The following is an 18,880-nucleotide window of genomic DNA, read 5'->3' on the forward strand; positions in this document are numbered from 1 at the left end:
TTGTCATCTCCACTGTATTTACACAAAGGCTAATTTTTGAAAAAAAATTAAAACTACCAACTTTACAAAATACTAGAATAGTCCCCATATTTGCCCAAAAAATTGCAAAACTTACACAAGTGCAAGTAGAATTAAAAAAAAAATAAATAAAATAAAATAATAAAATAAATACAATAAAAAAATAAATTAAATAAAATAATCTTACCATAATTGAATGAGGTCGATAATTGTGTGGATATTCTTCAGAGAAGTACTCTGTATTGTGGTCCAGCCTTTGATGCCCTCCATATTCTCCAGCATCAGAATCCAGAAGGATTTTATACTTAAAAAAAAACTGTTAAGGAACTGTGCCAAATTACTTTTAAAAAAGAAAAGAAAGGATTAAATATCAAAGCAAAAAATCTAGAACTGCAGTAACTGCAGCATGCTACTATATTCAATATGAAGCAAAAATAGTAATAAAATCTAAGAAAATAGTGGAAAAACCTACAGAACATAGAGAAGTTGTATCATATTTTGTCCTGAAAAATTTAATTTTAGCATTATGATTTATATTAAAGAAGGTACCTTCCAGTGTCTTCTGCAATCTGCCATGAGTGGTAAGTTTATAGCATTACAGCAGATATGCACAGCACTTTAGGTGATGAACTAGACTAAAAATGTACCACTAAACAAAATGATGTATTTGAATTGCGTTTAAGAATTAACACAATTGTGACTGTCAAAAATCAGTCAGTATTTAGTGATATTTTATGCTCTGCCAGAATCTGATCAAGTGTTAATGAGAAAACATATAATTTTACATAAGAAAACTCCATAACTCCCTTGAGAGTTTTCTGGAAAAGAATTTTATTTCTTATAGCACAGAGGAACAAAAGAAAGAGGATATTTAATAGAAGACTTTTTAAGAGACAAACATTCTGACTGCAGTTGTTGAAATGGTGTGAATTATTTAACAAAGTATAACAATGAGCTGAAATACCTGTACAGACACTTTAAAGGATTCAAACAGATCTAGGAAAAAAGAAAAGATAAAATAAAATTGAAAGAATAGAATCAGAAGGCATAAGGGAATAAATGGAGAGATAAAGAGCTAACTTATATTCAAAAATCAATTTCTTCTTATTTGGGACAACCACAAATAGAATATTTTAATTTTATGAATATTTCAGTACCTTTTAATTTCTTGATTAGACATAATTAAAGCAGCCTTTTCCCTCCTGAAGGTACAACAGAAACCAATCTCCACTCCCCACCACCCAAAAAAGAGAGGGAAATAACAATGGTCTGTAATCCACAATCTGCTTCATCAATTCTAAGACATGAAGAATCTTATTTTCCTAGAGCTTGTATTTAATAGGATTAGGGATAAGTGAAGCAACACTCTTTCAAAAACGTCAGTGGTTCTTAAACTGTTCTTGGGCTTCTGTGTTTGCTCAACCTTTTTGAAAATCAGTCTGCTCAAAAATGTGATATTAACAGAGTTGGTTTTAAGTCTTTTTACACAACTCTCCGTCAGACGAGTTGGGAAATTTCCCAAACCACCAGCCTTACTGACTGAAATCTCTACTGACAAGGGAGACTGAAGCATGACATAACACAAAAGTAACTGCAAATTTACTCTGAGACACTTGAGTATAAAAGATTGCACAGCTTTTGCTGACAAAGGCAATGAAGGAAAATAGATACGCATGAAAAAAGGTAACTAATCCCTTCCCCACATGTATTTGCAGCAAAATGAGAGAAGTGTCCGTAGTTGGTAAGTTAGTTTTTGATTTCTACAGGGCAGGTGCCCAAAGATCACCAATTCTCTGGCAAAAACTTCATGTTTGTTAGCTTTTTTTGTTTGCTTGTTTAAAGAAAAAAGTTAGGAAAATTAAACTTTGCCAACTTAGTCCTCAGTGGCTTTTTTATGCGCATTATATATACATCTCTCCCCCCCTTTATTTCATAAACACATTCAAATTATCATTCATTTTGTTGTCATGTACAACATACAAAACCACAAGCTACAACTTCTAGTCCCTCTCTTCAGAGTCCTTTCAGCACCAGCAATGTCTGCTACTATTCCACTGCATATTTTATTAGCATGGCAGGAGAATATCTCTGTCAAGCATTTCACTCTTTTCTTCTTTGATCCACACTATACATTAAATTTAATAACTTATCAGCATTGCTGAAAGTCCTGCAGTGTTTAATGATTCCATTAAAACTATTTGGAGCAAATGCCTTTGTTATGGCCATGTTATTTTAAAAAACAATTCACAAAATGTTTGCCCATTTGCCTTCTAACTTAAAACGTCTCACCCACTACAGGGGAGAAAAGCAGCAGAAACAATGAACTTTTGTACTGACAGAGCTGAAAATAGAAAAGCTGATACATTATCTACCACATTAATTACTGAATTACTATGCTTTTCCAGTATTTTGAAATACATATTTTAATGTAATTTTAAATGGAATCTTATACATGCTTAATAACATGTTTGCAAGGTAAATCCCAATCATAAAATAGAATAATTTGTATTTTGTTCATCAGCACTTACGATGGATAAAAGAATCTAAGATAAAACAATCCCAAGCATCATTAAAAGCTTTGCAGAAAAAGAGATAATTTCTGTAGACCAGCTGGAAAATAAGGCTTACTGACTGTCTATAAAGAAACTCCTCTTTCCTCTACAGTCTGGTTTGAGTCACCCAACCATCTATGCCACATCAAATACATAAAAATAATATTCAATACATTGGGTCCTCTGTATTATATGTAACTGCCCTATTATAGGATTACCTATGTCACCTGTGCACCAATAGACTTGGAATGTCTGGACACAACTGAGCAGGACTCAGGAATGCTAATCAAACATATTCAAAAAGATTACAGGTGATTCTGATTGTTTCACCTTCATCCTTTCATAATCTCATTTAAAATCAGGATTAGGAACTGTCATATATCATAAAATGACATATTTTAAGCATCCATACTTGTGTGCTTTTCTGGTGCTTCCCAGACATGCAACTACAGAATGGCTGTATATATAAATATTTATTTTCTTTTAAACTCCTATGTAAATCAGCTCTAATTTTCTCATTGCACTTCAATATACAAAAAGATTATCTAATTAAGGTTTCATTTTTATCTCTTGTTACCATTTCTTGGCTAAAAGCAAAGGACATGGTTCTGTCAACACAGATGGGATAAAGACAAAAAGTACAGATAAACTGTGCTGAAATATTGAATAAGATGATAAAAGGACAAAATATGTGCTATTAAGACACATAAAGAAAAATAAGAACTTGGTCATTAAATGCCCCATAAACACTGGGAAGGATGAAGAAAAATGCAGTTTAAAATAGGATTGTAAAGAGCCTGCAGTGGTTAGGCCATTTTGGTTTTAATAATTCTTGAATTTCACTGAAAAAAACCAGCATAATTAATTTCAAGGGTACCTCGGCTTCTCCTCCCCACACACTGATAATTTTGGAGAAGACTAAAGGGTGAACCCAGAATTGTCAAAAAGCGTATGAGACTATTTGGCTGAATTTGTAGTGAAGTTCAACACCTTGTCCTGAGGAAATTCATCTCAGGATATCTAGAAGACATTTGAAGCTATTTAGCACTAAACTCATGAGCAATTACTGAGTAGGAGGGGGCACTGTACCTTTTTGCTTCAATCAAATATGGATGTCCTTTACTTAAATCAAATGTAAATTTAGAGATATGTAAATCCGTATTGGTTGACAATCAAACATAAAACGCATATTTAGTTTTGTGCCAAGATAACAAACCTTGCTAAAAAAAGGGTGGGGAGATATAGACATATACCTTAATTTTAATGAGACTTCCAAGAGAGAAAAAAACTTCAACAAAAAACACTGTGGGAACTTAAGGAAGGAAAAGGAGTCCTATCCAAAGTCTTTAAGCCTCTCTTCTGTTCTTTTCCCATTCTTTCCATCATGTTCCTTTTGAACAAAGGAAAGAATGTTCCTCTATTGAATTTTTAATGCAGACTGGCCTTGGAATCCAACCACTACCCCACAGAAAGGCCTAGTCAGTATTAAAAACATAAAACTGGAAACTTATGAATGGTTTTTCTTTTAACATTCAAAGTTTTTATGTACAATCAGAGAACTAGAGGCAGCTGACCTAGATGTTGATTATTCATCTACCTCAAAACTGAAGCAAATTAGGCAGAAATAATTTGTTAGTTCAAGCTGTCTGTTTCTCATGAAAAGGCTTCTGAAAGAGCATAATTTATGAAGTAAGATTCCAGCACGAGCACAGAAATGTTTTCCTTTTTTCTTCACATAATGACACAGGAACTGGGCAATAGAAAATGCCACTCTAATAGTTCCATAGACTCAAAGTGCTGGAAACCTGTGTCTTTTCCCATGCAGATGGGAAAAAGATGCATTCCCACATTAGTATGCTATATTTCTTATTCACACCTATTAACCTTAAGTCTCAACTACCTTGATAGAATTGAGTATTTGACTGATCCTAAATTAAGTCCTTTGCCTCAACGTGCCAGATACTCTCTGAATTCTAACAGGCAGGGACAGTTACACAACTGCACTTCAAAGCAGTGCCTTTGCCTTCAGCAACTGCATGCCAGTGACTCATTGAAGTGACCTTACATGCTCATTAGAAGCTCTAGGTGCATGTTGTAAATGTCAGAGTGCCGGAATTAATGTGGATTTTTTTTTTCTTAAGTATATTTTTGCAGCATTTTGATGACAATATTTGTGATACCTCAGGTTTCACCAATCTATATGCTTATGGGCAACTTTGACTCCCAGTTATAGAATCATGGAATATGCTGAGTTGGAAGGCACTCACTAGAATCAAAGTCCAACTTCTGGCCCTGCTCAGGACATCCCAAGAATCACACCATGTGCCTGAGAGCATTGTCCAAATGTTTAAACTCTGTCAGGCTTGGTGCTGTGCTCACTACCCTGGGGAGCCTGTTCAGTGCCCAACAACCCTCTGGGTGAAGAACCTTTCCCTAATATCTAACCAAACCTCCGCTGATAAAGCTCAGGCCATTTCACGAGTCTTTAAACTGCAATTTTTCACTTGTGCTATTGTCTGGGTTTGGCCTAGTTCTTTTACCAACCCTGGACTGCCCTCCTCCCTCCTTCAAAAATCTTCCTAGATAAGTTAAAAAAAACTGAAAAGAATTAAAACAGAAATTATATTTTCTAACATCTACAACCATGTATGCAATTTGTACACACTATCTGGGCCCCCTCCCGCCAGGGGAAAAGGGAGGAGGGAATGGGTAACGAAGAATAAGGAGGGACAAAACCAAACCAAACCAATACAATCAAAAACTTTAAGAAAGGAGGGGAACAGGCAGTGATACAGTCTCACCACGATACCATGAGGAAACCAACTGAAACAAGGGACCGTCTAGGTTTCTCCTGCTCCTCCAAGCTTTTCTGGAAGAAGGAAGACTGAAAAAACAACTTCCTATCTCTCCTCCTCCTCTGTTATGTGGAAAACACGTGTGGAATACTTATGTAATGTCCACTTCCCTAGTTACACTTGGTTACTAAGGAAGCCATGGATCAAACCCATCACAGCTATCTGCAAAATTATCTCTTATGAAAGACAAATTTCTAAATTTCTATTTTTTTTTGTTTTTGCTGTACACAATTAAAGCAAGATTACACTGACGACAAATAAGCAATTTCTTACCTTTTAACTACAGTTTGCATTCATATTATGAAACAAATAAAACCAACTTCCAAATCTTAAAACTTTTCTGCACAAGCAGAAGGAAAAGGATATTTTCCTGGAGTTTCAATGCCCACTCTGTAGTCCACATAACTCTGATATGGATGGAAGTTGAAAATAAAAACAAGACCTGCTCTCTCAAATGCTATGACCTTATTGGACTCATGCTTTTCACTCACATAGGCCTAGAAAAGGGAAAAAAAAAAGAACAAACAAACAGTTTAAAATATTTAATTTCCAACTGAATTAACAAAAACCAGAAAATTCTCATTGCTTCTATACCTCATTTCAAGTAAACCACTTATCAAGCAACACAGATAAGGACATTAACATGCAAACCAAAATTGTTTACCTATGCAATGTCATATAAAATTTTTAATTACTAAAATATAGCTTACTTTTTATAAGGCAATATAAAATTAAAGAGGTAGAAGCCTCTTTTTGCTCAAATATTCGCAACATGGTCTTTTTATCACATTTTCCCTCACGAAAAAATGGATTCCTTTTATCAAAGGAAATTTTCAACCTACTTGTTATGGGGACCTGCATCCCATCTAGTGATATCAATTTAGAAAATGGAGCACTGGATATAGTTTTCTTGTTTGTTTATTTTTAAGATATCTGTGAGAGAAGTAGCTTTGCTAAGCCACATTAAACTGCTGCACATACCACCTCTGTTCTATTTGTTAAAGCCATTAATAAACAACTAGACATCAATTTTAAAAAAATTACTTAAAGTGGATTGTGTTCATTATGAAATAATTAAACAATGAGAAATTATAATAATTGAGTTTCTTTCATAAAAGTTACAGAGTGATACTTGAGTAAAAATGCAAATACAAAAGAGACAGGTTGAAGACCAGGAGACTATAAGTTACACTATATTCTACTTAAAGTCTTTTCTCACAAACAGAGTAATTGTTATTTTAAAATGCATTGTCAGAACAATTTACACTTATCGAAGAAACCCTTGAATTGGATTACAGACAATTTTATAGTCTGCTTTATCCAATCCACACTTACTAAATAAAAATAGGGAAAATAATAGGAAAAGACCTTGCTATGAAGCTAAAAGGAGACCGTTTCAGATTTCTGTTATCTGTGGAAGATATTTCAGTGCCATGTTTTGACAACTTGAAATATATGCTGAGGCATTAAGCAATGCATAATAAACTACTGTTTAAAATTTCTTTATGCAAATTTGGTATTGTTGTTATTCTGAACATGTACCCAAATAGTAACTAGAACTTATCCTTTACAGCTTACCTGGGGAGATGCAAGCCAGCCAAATCTCTCCTCCAACCTATTCATATCTCTATCAAAGGCATTTAGGAATTTATAGCGAAGAAGGTTATCCTCAGTAAGATTAAACTGTCTTCTGGCATAGTGGTAGCTCTCATTATTCCCTATTCTGGGAAAGTCAAGCCATTCTGGATGTCCAAATTCATTACCTGTGTTTAAAAATATTAAGGATCTGTGAAATTACACACGGAAAATACAGTAAACCTGCATAAGTAAAATATATTAATATATATTTCCATTCTACAAGTTAGAAATTCCAAACAATAGAATTCCATATATAAACCTGTAATTTCATTATTAATGTGTGTCTCAGAACTTTCACACTTGTTAGCAGGTTTGTTTTGGCCATTAAAATAATAGAGCAAAACATACAAGATGCCAGGCGAAGTATAATATGATGAATAAATTATCAATTTTATGCTACCATGCCATACTTAAAATTTTCCCATTCCCATCCCTCAACCAGGGCAAGAAAAATTAAGTCATCTGGGATATAAATTTTACAGTCACTGAAACCCATCACTTCAACATAGAAACCCATTTTTTTAGAGTCCAGTTCTAGGCTTCTCAGGGCAGGAGAGAGAGGGAGTTACTGGAGCAGGCCCAGCAAAGGGCAACAAAGATGATAAAGGGACAGGAGCATCTCTCTCATGAGGAAAGGCTGGGGGAGCTGGGCCTGTTCAATCTTGAGAAGAGACAACTCCATGTCAGTCATCAATGTCCATTAGCATCTGAAGGGAGGTGTCAAAGGATCGACCAGGCTCTGCTCAGTGACACCAAGCAATAGAATGAGAGACAGTGGGCAGAAACTGATGCATGGGAAGTCTCCTCTGAACATGAGAAAGAACTTCTGGACTGTGCAGTGACTGAGCACTAGAGAGGGTGTGGAGTCTCCCTCACTGGAGATACTCAAGAACCATCTGGATGCAATCCTGTGCCATGTGCTCTGGGATGAACCTGCTTGAGCAGGGAGGTTGGACCAGATGACCCACTGTGGTCCATTCCAATCTGACCCATTCTGGGATTCTATGAAATCAGAGCTACCATTCACATAACCACAGAGAGAGAAGTCTCCAGTTTTATCCATTAAACTCCAAACAATCAAAAGACCAGTTGCATGCACTTTTTTACTGCCATTTCTGAACTTTTCATCTTGGCTATTGTCTTGGTTTGAGATAAGCAACTGCCAACCCCCCCCCAAGCACAGAGAGAAAAGCCTCCCTCCTAACACCAGGGAAAGGGAGGAAAAGAGAGGGGAAAGAAAAAAAAAACCACTTCAAACCGCGTTTATACTAAAACTACATATATTATTCACAGAAAGAAAGAGACAATTAGAAGAGAGTACAAATATACACTCACACAAGTCTGCAACAACAAATTCCCCACTTCAACTTCTTAACGAACACACAAATTCTACTGTCTTAACTACACATTACTTAAGAAAAGCCTTATTCCCCAGGGAGACAAACACAAGCAGAAAGGAGAGACCCAGAACAACACATTTTATTTTCCTGAGGCACCCTGTGAGCCAGTGGTGGGCTGGTCCTCTCCATCCCCACTGGGGTAGCATCGTGAGTCCTCCCAAGAGGAGGGCTGAGAAGAGACTGCCTTAACCACTCCCACACTGGTTTCTACTTCCCTGAAGATGATGTCATAATGTGGTATGGAATACAAAATTACTGGCTACAAGAGGTCAGCTGTTAGCTCAGCCCAGCTCAAGTCAGCTGACAGCTTCGGCCTAGTCCAAACTTCAGAGCCCAAATTTAGGCCCACCTAGGTGAACCCATAACAGCTATAAATACTGTCATTATAGTTTCCAGTGATAAAAAAAAACAACCAAAAAAAAACCCAAAGCAAACAAAACCAAACTATTAAACAATATGATTTGAATCTCAGTGCCTGACTTTCTAGAAAAATGCAAAAGGACATTCCAGTTCAAGCAGCAGCCCGGATAACAGAGAGTAAAGCACAATGCTTCACGATGATGCATTCAGTATTTGATACTGAAAACAAGAGACTTCAGGGCTGTGACAACTTGGGAGTCCAATAGTATTTGTCAATTCAGTAATCTTACACAAGGGCAGCTCCTTTTCCAAACATAACACACTGTCACAAGCACCAGAGACATTTCAGGCTGGGAGGAAGCACGTTTGAGTGCTGAGCTTCACTGTGTGCCCACCAGTTCAGGCACCTTTGCACATGTGTAAATGCCATTAAATTTCAATTTGGTTTACTATAGCAATATGCTTCACAATTCTCATCCTGATTATCTAGCCCACACTACTGAACAGACTTCACTTGAAGACAAAGGTTTATTCAGGCTTGGATCACACTCCATTAGAAAAAAAATGAAGGAAAAAGGTTGTCATTTAATCAAGAAAAAGCTTAGCTTCTCTTACATAGAATCTCCAGAGCAAATCTCGCTGTCAAAGCTAAGGATTCACAGCAAGACCTCATATATGTCAAGTAACCTGAAAGTTAAACACTCATTTCAAAGTCTATGACAAACACTTCAGAGACATGATTCATGACAAACACTTCAGAGATTACACAACACTTCCTCACAATAAAACAGAGACAACAATGGTGTACCTGGAAATACATATTGAAAGTAATATGGCAAAATTTAAGAGGGGTTCCATTAAAAAGAAAAAAAAATTCCCAACACTGCTACAAGGTGTTACTTAGGTTTTGTCAATTAATTGGAGCTCTGTGGGCCAGCAAAGGGCAGCGATGCCGGGAGAAGGCAAGGGTTTCCTGAATGGATACCCTGCATGTGCAGCCACCATCTCCCTGCTGTCTCATCCAGCCTGGAATGCCTAGAAGCTCTGGAGCAGTAGCACCTATGAACTTGAGACTTGTGAAGTGATTTTGTATAAATCCATGCTTCGTGGAAACAAAGAAATGAATGCAGAACAAAAGAGAAAAACTCATATATATTTAGGAGAATCCTTCAGAGTGGTATCCACTTTGTAAATGAACTGATAAGTTGTAAATTAAATTTCCCATCCAAAAGCTAAACCACTAAATTTCATATTCAGCTCAAAACTGGAGACAAATATAAAAGTATCAGAATCACAGCAGGACTTTCAAAATGACCTTGGAATAATGCTGGACTGAGCTTTTAAACTGTGCTAACAATACGGTTTGGAAAATGAGGAAAGATATTGCTACAAAGCAGACACTGTATCTAACCAAATTCAATATTCTCTGAAGAGCTGGGCAAGGTATTACCTTCTTCATGATCTGCACGCTATTGAAAAGACAGACTACGTGAGACAGCTCAGTTAAAGATAGGGAAAAACATCAGAAAAGCAGAGATGATACAAATCTTGAAACAATAGCCAAGGAATTCATAATAATTTGTTCAAGAAAAAATAAAATCAGCAAAAATGGGGGAAATTAGACTAAACTAGCCCATCATTTCCATTGATTATATGACTGTAAGTAGAGCACAATTTCTCCATGTTTCTACCACATACCAGCTCTCTCACTTCCCCTGTGTGTGTGTGGCTCGGCTTCGCGAACGAAGATTTGGGAAGGGCTGTCCCCACATGGGTGTGCCCTTCCAGCCTGCGCAGTGGATTTTAGGTGAGGCTCAGCGTGCGCAGAACTGGCCCCACCGTTTAAGTCCTGAGGTTCATCTGCCATGGCCGAGCGAGCTTGGACAGTGACAGTGAAGTCCTCGGGACTAGAACCTACAGCACCCGGCATTTCCCAGGAGGTCTCCCATCCAAGTACTAATCCGGGGCTGACCCTGCTTAGCTTCCGAGATCTGACAGCATCGGATGTCAGGGAGGCATTTAACTGCCTCTCACTTCCCCTAGCTTTGCCTTATTCCCCATCACAGTTACCAGTGTTGTTCCAATGCTGGGTTTTGTTGCCTTGTTTTGTTTTTTGTTTTTGTTATTTTTTTAAAGAACAACACAAACACAAGGGCATAAAAATAAAAATAGTAATCTTAATGTCCAAACTATTACAAATGGCTGTTGAGAAGAAAAGTGAATGTAGCACAGAGCAGAAACTTGACAGAAGACTAAAATACTTGTGGTTATCAGAAAACCATGCTGAGGGTCTAAACACTGCACACACTTTGATAGTCTGTTTTGATGGGCGCCTTCTGGACAATGTGTTCATGAGTCTTGTACACGTTGCTTGATTTTAATAGGGTCTTTTGATTTCTCTTTACAGAAAGAAAAAGTTCATAAATTGTAACTGAATGAAATCAAGTAGGATATTTTGGTTTTTAAACTGGAGGATGGGGGAAAGGAACTAACATGTAGGATGCAGCAGGCCTACCAATAAACTCTGAAGATGCTTCTGCACTTGAGCTGCATTAAGACTATATATCCTTTAAAAAAGCCCACATCTGATACCTCTTTTTCTTTTAATTCTATTTTTCCTAGTCTAAACTTTGACAGGCTGGACTAGAAAAGGGAAGGCACAAGTAACTGAACAACACCTACTTCTCGAGATAACTGATGGTGGTACCTGTGAAGCTCACTCTGCCTCCTTCCCCACATTCCACTTCTCCTCTCTGACAAAATCAGCAACATTCACTTCTGTGAAGGCCTCTAAGCATAGAAGTACTACTGGGATTCCTTTTTCTCTAATTAATTTACTGTTTGATGTAAAGGTTCAAACTACAGAGTGACAAGAAGCCAGCTGCCACAAATGCTGCAAATCAAGACAATGAAACTAATGGGGCAGGGGCAGGCAGAGAACAAAGATGAAATTCACTGAAATTTTGATTAGAGAAACAAAACAAAGACAAATCCTTGAAATGTAATGCATACTAATTTTATCTAGAAATTAATTTGAATTTGCTATTTCCTGCATTTTGTACAGAGTGGACAACTTTACTATATACAATATTTCAAGATCACAATTTCAACAAATAAATTGACTTTGTATTACTGTAATGAAAATTTATATTACGATTGTTTATTAGGCTAGAAATGCATTTACACCACAAAGAAGTTACACTGCTGCTGATTCCCTTGAAGTTTTGCCACACAGGTCATTAAAGTTTTCTTGATCTCTCTTCTTTAGACGTCTTTAGTAGCAACTCTCTCTCAAAAAATCAGGCTAAGCAGAACTGATTTAAAAGATGGAGCAGGCAGTGTGAAGAGATGCCTGTTATTTTGGATTGTTTGTATTTTGAACTAAGTATGATACTAAATAGTTTAAAAGCAGTTAAAACAAGTAATTTATTTGATACAACAAAGGTAAACAAATTAATTAGGTGTACAAGGCTGAACAAGTTAGTAAACTATATGAAACACTATATAAATATCCTATTTAAATTTGATGAGCTGGAGACTGGACATATGGGGACAAAACTTCAACAGTTCCACCTTAAGGTGTATCAATCAAAGTATGTGGAGTTACACCAATTTACAGAAGTCAGACAATTAACTCATCCAGGAGTTGTAACTGCTTTGAATTTAACTCCACTACCTTTGTGAACAGCGATGACAGTGCAACAATCTGCAGATTATAAATAGAATCAATGTAAATCAGGTTTAGATAGCAAGTGATATTTATCATTATTTCAAAAAATAAACACTTCACACAGTGACTCCTCATTTGTGAAGCTCTTGGGGATCAAGTGATTCTGATACTCTGTATTTATTCATATTTGTACCAAAACTTCTTAACATTCATTACTACCAAAACCAAATAAGAAACACTATACTGACACGAAATGATGACACAATGAGCTTCACTGCAAGCATTCAGTTAGTTGTGTAATCCATGCAAAATTAAATAAAGTGAAATTACAAACAGACTACCCCCCAAATGCTTGGGTTAGATGACTCAAACACTTTCATTTTTTTTCCTTTTAAATCCTCTAGCACTGGTATTTGATGACATATTGAATCAGAAAAGACTGACAAAATCAATTCAGGCAAACAATCATATTGCAACTCCTGCATAAAACACAGGCTAGAGGAAATCTCTGGCATGAGGTAATAGCATAGCCAGTACTGTGAAAAAAAAATTCTACCATTTTCTGAAAATACCAGATATTGTCTCCTCCCAGCTTATGAAAGATAAAAATCAGGGTAAATATACTATTTGTTTTTCACCTCAGATCTTCCATATTTCCTACAGGAGAAGAAAGTGGATGCTTAACCTTACCTGCATTAAAGGATCAAAGAATACAAAGAATGTGTGACACAGGTATGAGAAAACAGAAGCATTTTTCTAATGTATCAAAGACATAGGAAAGGATGGAGCCCTTGAAACGGTTACCCCAGATCACACCAGGGATACAGTACTCTTATCCAGTTGCTGAGTATAAGAATCAGACCAGCTACAGAATACAATCCCGAGGAATTCCCTGGGATGTCTGACTTGTTTCTCTCCCATTCCCATCTCCAATCAAGGTTGGTCTGTCTTCACACATTTCCTACTGATATTTAAAAGTTAGGAGTTATTGTACCATAGAACTTATTAACATCAACAAAACAGTTCCAAGCTCTTAAAGGAAATAAATTTCCACTTGTTCCAACAAAAATTCCAACCATTCTAAATGACTTTGTTCAGTTTTCCTGTTCCAAAGCTACACCTCTCTTTTGTCATATCAATTACAGAAAAAACAAACATACCAACAAACAAAGTAACAAGAAAACAAGCAATTCTGCTCAGAAGCAGCAATAGAGAACTTGTATTAGGACGAGCTGGATGGCCGAGAAGCTTCTTACATAGAGGAGTAGCCAGGCACAGGCATAGTGGACAGGCCATGGCATTGCTTACTATTTATTTTTCAACAGGAGCAGAGTGTATGATGGCTCTGTCCACATGTTTGTATGGAGGGCTAAGAGTTGGACTTGATGATCCTTGTGGGTCCCCTCCAACTGAGCATGCTCTGTGATTTATACAGAAAAAAAATCTGGAATAAATAATTCTTTCATTTACTTATTTGTAGTGTTGCATCAAAAGAGTATTCAATGAAATATTAGTAGTGTCACTGACAATGGTATTCAGTTCCTTAGGGCAGATGAATGTTTTCCCTTGAATGCTTCACTGAGCAGAGCTCAAGAGTTTCTGCAGCTCACACGCACACAAGGAAAAAAAAAGAAAGAGTACCTTGAAAAGTTACCTAGACTAGAAAGGATCCTGAGAGGAAGGTTATTCTATTAATCTACTCCTAGAAACCTTCATTCCTGAAAGTTTATATTTCAGTATTGTTCTCCCAATATAAAAGAATGCATTTCAGACTTAAAATTTACTCTATGCCCACAAAGAGTATTTAAACAAATAGAACAGCAATTAAACTGTTTGTGGTGCTTTCACACAAACAGTCCCCATTTTGCTGTTTCCTATTAGCTACTTCTTGGTAAAAACAAGAGACCGACTTTGATACTGTGACATTTCCACCAGGCTCTGTGTGTACACGCACAGTATACATTATTTAGGTAACCACTTCCAAGAGCTCGCTAAAATATTTAAGAACAGAAATACTGCACAACACATTGCAAAGGTTAAAAAACTCCAACAAAACAACAAAATCAAAATCCAAAAAACCCCATACCACGCCAATGTCAAAAAACTTTCTTGAACAGAAGATGGAGTCAAAGAAGTCCCAGATAAATGTTGCACTGTGGGGTATTAACTGGTACCACAACTGACAGGTCAAAGGGCTTGACCAGTGAATCTAGGACCATACTGGAACAGGAAGAGGTCACACAAAGAAGGCAATCCTTTTGCCATAAATTTCAGGTTTTTTACTGGTGTAAGTACAGAATTTCATTGTCTAATTTTGAAAGAGTACATAAAGGATTGAGAAAGAAAATGTAAACTGAAGAAAAAGACCACTTAAATAATACCTGATGCATAGGAAAGTTAAAGTTTTCATGTTAAGTAAATAAAGTTCAGTATTATTCTGTTCTTGCTATAGGAACAAATCTAGTTACTAAAATAACTATGTGTTTGTTAAGAACACAAAATAAGAAAATTTTAAAATAAAGTTCAGAAAAAAACTTTGTAAAAAGTAAGGGGAAAAAAGTAAAGCCATTATAAAGTAAATGTAAGTAAGCAAAACAGAAGAACGTGGACTGGGAGAAGCCTTTCAGCTTGTGGAAAAGTAATTTGAAGGAAAAGAGAGACATGGACAAGACGAGTGCAGTAGCATAAGACAAAGTAGAGCATCAGAAAACAACAATGGTTACATTAAATGGTCTTATCAGGCCTGGGGAAAGACAGGGAAGTAGTAAAGTAGATTTTGCATAAGGGAGTAGTTTCTGTTATTTCTTTTTGCACATGCACAGACATCCATTGTATCCCTACCAGCCTGACTGAAGATGGTCTTGTCACCCCAGCCCTGAGAAAGATGAGAACAATGCACAGAGATCAGCTCTCTTGCCTTCAGGCACTACACAAGTGCACAAAGGGTCCATCTGCAACTGACACGTCACCTGTTCCAGGGAACTGGCTGCTTTCTTTCACACAAATCATTATATGCACTACAAATACTTATACCTGCATTATACACACTTCATGTGCAGAATTGATGCAACAAGGAAACAAAAAGGCAGATGAAACACTGATAGAGAACTCATTCCACTGTCTGCACAGCAGGCTGGTCATCCTTACTCCAAAGTAGGGGAAACAACAAACAAAAGAACCCAAAAATCTTGATTTCTTGAAACAGCACAAATCAGCCATCAGAGTAGACTTCTGGTTGCAGCTCTAAAGCTCTTCTTACCTTATGTGCTCAAAGATTTTACCTAGGCTCATGTCGCACTGCTTTGAGAATGCATTAAAGCTCCCTTCTGCCAGCTGCCTCCTGCCCTCCATCTGAGGCTGGCTCTACCCTGCCATGCTGAGAATGTATTTATAAACTTCCAAAAAACATTGGTTTTAAAAAACATCTTCTCAAGACCTTCACAGTTTTAAACATCTCTCATATACCATTGTTTCCAATGAACCTGGGTGCTTATTAAGGTATTTTCATAAACAGAAGGATGTGGTTACTGTACAAGTCTTTGAAAATGCACAGTGTCATACCGGCTTTTCCTTAAAGTAATGGAAGACTCCAAAGAGCCTCTACAGCACCTGAAGCAAGTGGTACCTGGGCACAGTGACACAGTCCCTAAAGAGTCCAGAGAAGTTTCTGACCATAAACACATCTTCCAATGACATACTATTCAGAAAATAGAGATAGGTTAGATACAGATATTTTTTCTAACTGTTCAATTCTTATGGAGTTTGACACCGCTCCAGCATAATGGATGCAGTGTTTCGTCAATAAACCCAAACACCTTATTAAGGTGAAAAGCAAATACTGTGACCCAGAATTGCATATTAGTAATGTTTCAGAATGCAGAAAGCCTTCCAGAATGAGAAGTGTTGCAACTGTTTTAAAGCCAAGTTTCTCTTACAGAGTGTTCTCAAATAATTTGTTTCAAGAAACAGACTTGCCTCAGTGAGCTGATTAAAAAGCACAGCTCTGGCAAAATCCAGGCTTCCTACTGTTCAGTGATGCATTTTCTTTCTACAATTACTTCAATTTCACTACTTAGCAGGAAGACACTTAATTTTTTATTGTACTTCTGCTTTGCAGAAGAAGAATGTATGAGACTGTTGCTAAATAATTGTGCACTGAGGACTCAAGGTTAGATCAGATTAGCTTGTTGTTGGTTGTGATTTTTTGTTTGTTTGCAGTATGTGTGGTTGTTTTTGCTTTTGCACAGCAGATAAAAATAAATGCCAGCTACTGACACTGGAAAAGATTGGTCAACTATCCCTTTTGCTTCAGGGCTACTGCTGAGGGATGAATGAAATATTGGCCATCTGTAAAATTCAAACACGCTGGGGAAAATGTAGATACAGAATCCACATTCCGAGAGTCAAACACTTTTTTTAATAGTTTAAAATAATCCTGATATATATCAGTTAACGAATCTGTTTTTCTCTACAGTTATTAAAGTAAATGTAATACATAAGATTCATGGAAAGAATTTTATGTGTAGACAAAGGACACTGTGGGCAACAAATAGAAAGAATTTTTGTCTAATAACTCAAGTTAAAGCATATGGCTGTTCAAAATCCAGTAGTTCTGATAGATTTCAGTGGTTAACAAAGAAGGACACTACCTGAAATCAAAACTGACTATTTAAGCCAGGAAAATACAAGCCTGCAAAGATCTCCTTATGGAAGTATGAATATTTTGAGCAACCAGAGCAGGAAAGAGGAAGCCTCAAGAGTTTCAAATTCTCATTTGGCCTGCGCCAAATTAAATTGTATATTTGCATTATGATTCATTTTCCTTCTGCTTACTACTAAATAAATACATGAAGCAAGTACCATAACCACTTTAAACTATATCAAGTGGAAATAAACTCCTGATTTTTTTCTAACACAAAATCTGACTTTTCATCTTAATCTGGAAAGAAAATTAGATTTGAAATACACTGATATTCCAAAGATGAAAACTACTGCTTTGCAGTGAGATTCAAAAGAAGTATCCTCAGTGGATTATAAATATTTATGGTGGTATAAACATAATTAATGTGTGTATCAGAAGGATGTCTCCCATCAATTTACGTACTTTTTGCATTCATTGTTCTAGAGTCTTTTGTTTCCTTCTTTTCAACTTGTTCATTTTTAGCTTCAGGATTTAGGGGTTTTTTGTTTTGTTTTGTGAGGGATTTTCTTTTTTAAGATACTCTTACATAAGAAATGAAAGATGATGAGTAGTTTATGTAAACCTCTAACCAGACACTTCAAAGTGATTTTTCTAAGTGATGTTTATTAGTTTTAGCACATTTCAAAAGTGTCAGCATAACAATCTTATAGTGACAGCATAATCTGTTGTGAGATCTCTGCTCATTAGAATCAATCATAACCAGGATGTCTCAGACAGATTATTTGTATTGTTGGTGAGGCTTTTGTTTGTTTGGGTTTTTTCTATGTGGAAATGGACACTGAAGCTTGCAAGTTTGTTTTTTTTCAGAAAGAACAGGTAGAGATCAGGACTCAGGGTCTCTGGCACTTTGTCATGCAACAGAAGGGGCAGGTTTTAAGGATAGTCTCATCTACCTGATGATCAACTCAACTACTTATGAATATCAGTCACTATATTGAACTGACTAATAAGTTCACAGTTCTATCCTGGATCAGAAAATGTACGGTTTGAATTGAAATGCCTTGTTTACCTGTAAATGAGATCTATTAATAAAGATGCATAAAAGTTGTGTATTAATAAGAAAATTCTCTGATGATGTAATTCTGACAGTTCAAAGCAGTTACTGCCCTGGTGGTGTTGTCTCTTCCCTCTTACTGGAACAGGGAGCCAAGTCTCAGTTTTCAAAGAGTTAATGTGAACTTTCCCCAAGATACAATGTGTCTGTCAGAAAGGAGGGTGACTGCACTCAAATGATGTTAAAATAAGAATTAATTTAAAATCACTGCAATGTGCGGTTTCCACAGAAATACTTATTCTGCAGATTTTAAAATTTAGCACAGATTTGCAATTCCTTCATGTGGATGTTATGCATACATGTCTTGTAGGAAAGGAAGTAATACAAAATTTGATCTTGAGGCATCTTAAACCTAATCCATGAGCCATCTTTAGTCACATCTCAGAGTATAAACATAAAATAGAAGAAGCTAAAATATCTTAACATTATAATGCTTGTATATTATTAAAATATTTCTATGACTGTTTAGAACACCAGAATGGGTTAAAAAAAGGCTGTAGTTCAGAACCAGGCTCTAAAGAGCATCACCTTCCAATACTAATCTACAGTTAATTAAACCAGACACAGAAAACTTCTGATTACATGCTTTTAGGCTGTGAAGTAAAAATCCCAAACCAAATAGGTTTGCATA

General features: G+C 36.4%; 1 protein-coding gene across 2 annotated transcripts in view; it reads right to left on the reverse strand.

Moving 5' to 3' along the window:
- Positions 1-18,880, reverse strand: part of GBE1 (1,4-alpha-glucan branching enzyme 1) — a 156,152-nt gene that overhangs the window by 10,073 nt on the left and 127,199 nt on the right. For both annotated transcript variants that reach the window (XM_071563491.1, XM_071563481.1), the window contains exons 13-15: positions 7,004-7,188; positions 5,792-5,922; positions 206-323 (exon numbers count right to left, since the gene is read on the reverse strand). In XM_071563491.1, coding sequence (XP_071419592.1) covers positions 206-323; positions 5,792-5,922; positions 7,004-7,188 — 434 coding nt within the window. The remainder of the gene's footprint in view (positions 1-205; positions 324-5,791; positions 5,923-7,003; positions 7,189-18,880) is intronic.

Source organism: Pithys albifrons, chromosome 1 (genome assembly GCF_047495875.1).
Source record: "Pithys albifrons albifrons isolate INPA30051 chromosome 1, PitAlb_v1, whole genome shotgun sequence".
NCBI lineage: Eukaryota > Metazoa > Chordata > Aves > Passeriformes > Thamnophilidae > Pithys > Pithys albifrons.